The sequence below is a fragment of the Lasioglossum baleicum genome, unplaced genomic scaffold, assembly GCF_051020765.1.
Source record: "Lasioglossum baleicum unplaced genomic scaffold, iyLasBale1 scaffold0046, whole genome shotgun sequence".
Lineage (NCBI taxonomy): Eukaryota > Metazoa > Arthropoda > Insecta > Hymenoptera > Halictidae > Lasioglossum > Lasioglossum baleicum.
The window spans coordinates 378,610-381,523 of record NW_027469106.1 but is presented as its reverse complement, the minus strand read 5'-3'; the positions used below and the strand labels follow the sequence as shown (position 1 = coordinate 381,523).

The 2,914-nt window shown below is 35.2% G+C and overlaps 1 protein-coding gene across 1 annotated transcript; it reads right to left on the bottom strand.

The window, feature by feature from the left end:
* Positions 1-714: 714 nt before the first annotated feature.
* On the bottom strand, positions 715-2,596 carry LOC143219531 (uncharacterized). Its single transcript, XM_076445468.1, has 9 exons — positions 2,543-2,596; positions 2,403-2,465; positions 2,117-2,320; positions 1,690-2,011; positions 1,424-1,568; positions 1,276-1,355; positions 1,145-1,216; positions 952-1,048; positions 715-790 (listed from the first exon to the last, which is right to left on the bottom strand). The coding sequence occupies exons 2-9, from the start codon at positions 2,442-2,444 to the stop codon at positions 775-777; spliced, it is 978 nt and encodes a 325-aa protein (XP_076301583.1). The 5' UTR covers positions 2,445-2,465; positions 2,543-2,596; the 3' UTR covers positions 715-774.
* Positions 2,597-2,914: the final 318 nt, after the last annotated feature.

Here is a 2,914-nt window from a genome sequence, read left to right as displayed (position 1 = left end):
CAAAATTCCTATAAAGGATTTCTTGAGAAGGAGTTGTTAAACCAAGTTCCTTTCGCTCCTCTCTCCTCATGCGTCGAACACGTCACGACCGAGAATATCGAGTGTGACGCGTCAGATTACGTATCGGTATACGGTTGTCCGTGCCGTCCGATTCCGAACACAGAGATCAACCACGCGGATCTCTCGCGTTCCATGCCTGTCAACGTTACACCAGCTGCCCGCTATGAGATCATCGATCCCATAGACATCTCTGACGACGACGATAGCCAGGACACAGTGATCCTGCCACGTCCTCGTTGCGTCATCACCAACAGCACGTTCCTGTCACCACGTCAACGTATTACGTTGCGTCTTCCCAATCTTCCTCGCCTGGAAGATATTTGCATCGAGGACCCACAGTACGAGGTCTACGCAGCGCAGAGGAAACAACTCCTGCGACAGTATTATTAAGGCGTAACAACAAACCGGTGAGAATCAGTATCTTGTATCCATCTTTACCCCATGTCAACTCACCGCGTTCGTTGCGTTTACGTATAAGTATCGCCATCCGCGTTGACTGCAAGCGGGTGCCGATTTTCCAAATGACTATCGGTGTCCTAGCGCATATGACTGCCCGTCTGGCTGTCTTGGCGTAAAAGACCGTTTCCTCATCAATTCCACGTGCCGCCTCCTGGGGTCATCTTCTTTGCCTAGGACGTGGGGCGTGACGTAACACTATCTTCTTGATCATTAGTATCTCCTTTTTCACATTCCCAAAAACTATCATTAAGTATTTCAACAATATAATCGCCTAAAAAATATATGTTCAATTAATTATCCGTACTGCTTGGTTATATGAAAAATTTGATTTTTCGATACACCTCGGTCACAATTGGTGATAATTGACACCACTTATTATATTAATAATAACGATTTAGAAAAGTTGAGATTAATATGTGGATTGGAGATAACCTGCTGACACTGTCCCGTCCTGTATTGTCGAGGAATTCGATGATGCTGAAGTCGTATTTACCTGGTAACGTTTTTGCATGCATCCATTCTAGTTTATCTTTAACAACAAATTATATACGGAGAGAACATTATAATATATATAATATCTACAATCGATAATACGTACTACATAATATAAAATTAATTTATTTACCGGTTTCTGTAGGATTATAAGTTGTTTTGGCAAAAGAGTTAGCATCAGCAATTTCGTCATTAATATCTTCATCTGTACAAAAAGTATTTTAATTCTATGAGGTAGCTTTAAAATTATCAATATATATTTACCTGCCAATGCACTGATTTGATTGATTTTAAAAATTGTGTCTTTATGATGAAATATATTTAAAAACTCCTCTAGAGATAATCTACAAAATCATATAAATTTATAAACATATATACAATAAAAATAATTATAAATAGAAAGAATGTTAACCTTCCAGTATCAAATTCAGCTTGAGCTTTAGCAATTTTTTTCCTTCGACTAATATTTTCACGAGTACGTGGTTTTCGAGACGCTACACCATTTTGTAGCCGATTCAAATCTAATTCTTGATCCATAAGCAAATCTCTTATTTTTTCTAAAATTTAATAACATTTAACTACATACTGCCGCATATTTAGAGTAACATGACAATGATGTAAGTATATAGTTATTAAATTATAAATAAATTGATTGCAAAAAATTAAATAATACTATACCTAGAAATGCCCAAACGTTTATGTTCTGTTTTCCTAATTTTTGACCAGCAACATTATGGAAAGACTCTGCAATATTGTTAGTGCGCACCGGACAATTGTATACGCTTACTTGCGATGCCATTTTTAACCAATTAATTCGCATGTAAGTCATAAATAAAAGAACATTGGGGAAATTACTTGCTATGTTGTCTGCCTCTTTTTGTATAATTAATAAGGCTTCTTGAAATTTTGTTTCAGGTACTAAAGCCAAAGACATTGACATACGCAGAACAGTATTAGGTACATTAGTCAAACCAAGTTTGCGCCACTTTCGCAGAATAGCCTGCGATATATCGTACATATATGTATGACAAAAAATGTAGCTTTCTATACATAGACAAAATTGTAATTTATATGATAATATATAACTTCAAACAGTATCACCAACCTGACAATAGTGAAACCAGCAACCATGTATATGCGCATTAGGGAATAACTCATTTAGAGTTGTAACAGCAGCTGCTTCATAATCACTCATTATGAATCTTATATTATTTGGTAATTCGGGTATTAAAGTAAATATTTGTTTCCATATGGCAGTATACATCGCAGCCGTCCGTGTTTCGCACAGTACAAGTATAGTTGCAATACCCTGCAGAGAAGCAATTCTTTATGTTTGTGAAGGAGCATTGGATACAATTTAAGAAGTAAATCCAATATAAATTATGTTTTACATTATCCATGTAGCGTATATGGATGGTGTAGAGCTGTCCCATGTGTGGCTTCTTGGGTAAAACCTAAAATTACAGACGACTATTATTATCTACTATTATTATTATTATCTATTATTATCATATATACACAGAAAGTTTACTTTGAAAAGTCTGATATTCTTGATATAAACATTTAAGTTAAATAGCTTCTGTAATATATAGAGTTTAAGTTAATTAAATTGTTAAACAAAAACATTATATCTAAGAGTTTTATGCTACTTACTGCAAATGTTCCATCAACGAATATTTCTTTTGAATTCTTTAATCCTTCTAGCAAGCCGTCAGTTGTATTTATAACAGCAAATTCGTCTTTTAATGACTTCACAACAGATATTTTTAGTTTTTCCAATGGTTGATAAGTTTTCATCTGATCATACAAAATTTCTAAGGATTGCGGAATTGTGGGTTTGAAATTAGCTCTCTGTCTGTGCAACGTTGGTCTTAATTTTGAAAATGAACAGTAAGCTGCAGCA

Bases quoted from the DNA above. Each gene is read 5' to 3' on its own strand.
- LOC143219531 (XM_076445468.1), bottom strand. From the start codon at position 2,444: ATGGGACAGCTCTACACCATCCATATACGCTACATGGATAAT. The intron at 1,569-1,689 runs GTATAGTATTAT...ATTAAATTTTAG, and splicing joins AAACGTTTGGGCATTTCTAG to AAAAAATAAGAGATTTGCTT. The intron at 1,356-1,423 runs GTTAACATTCTT...ATGATTTTGTAG, and splicing joins GCTGAATTTGATACTGGAAG to ATTATCTCTAGAGGAGTTTT.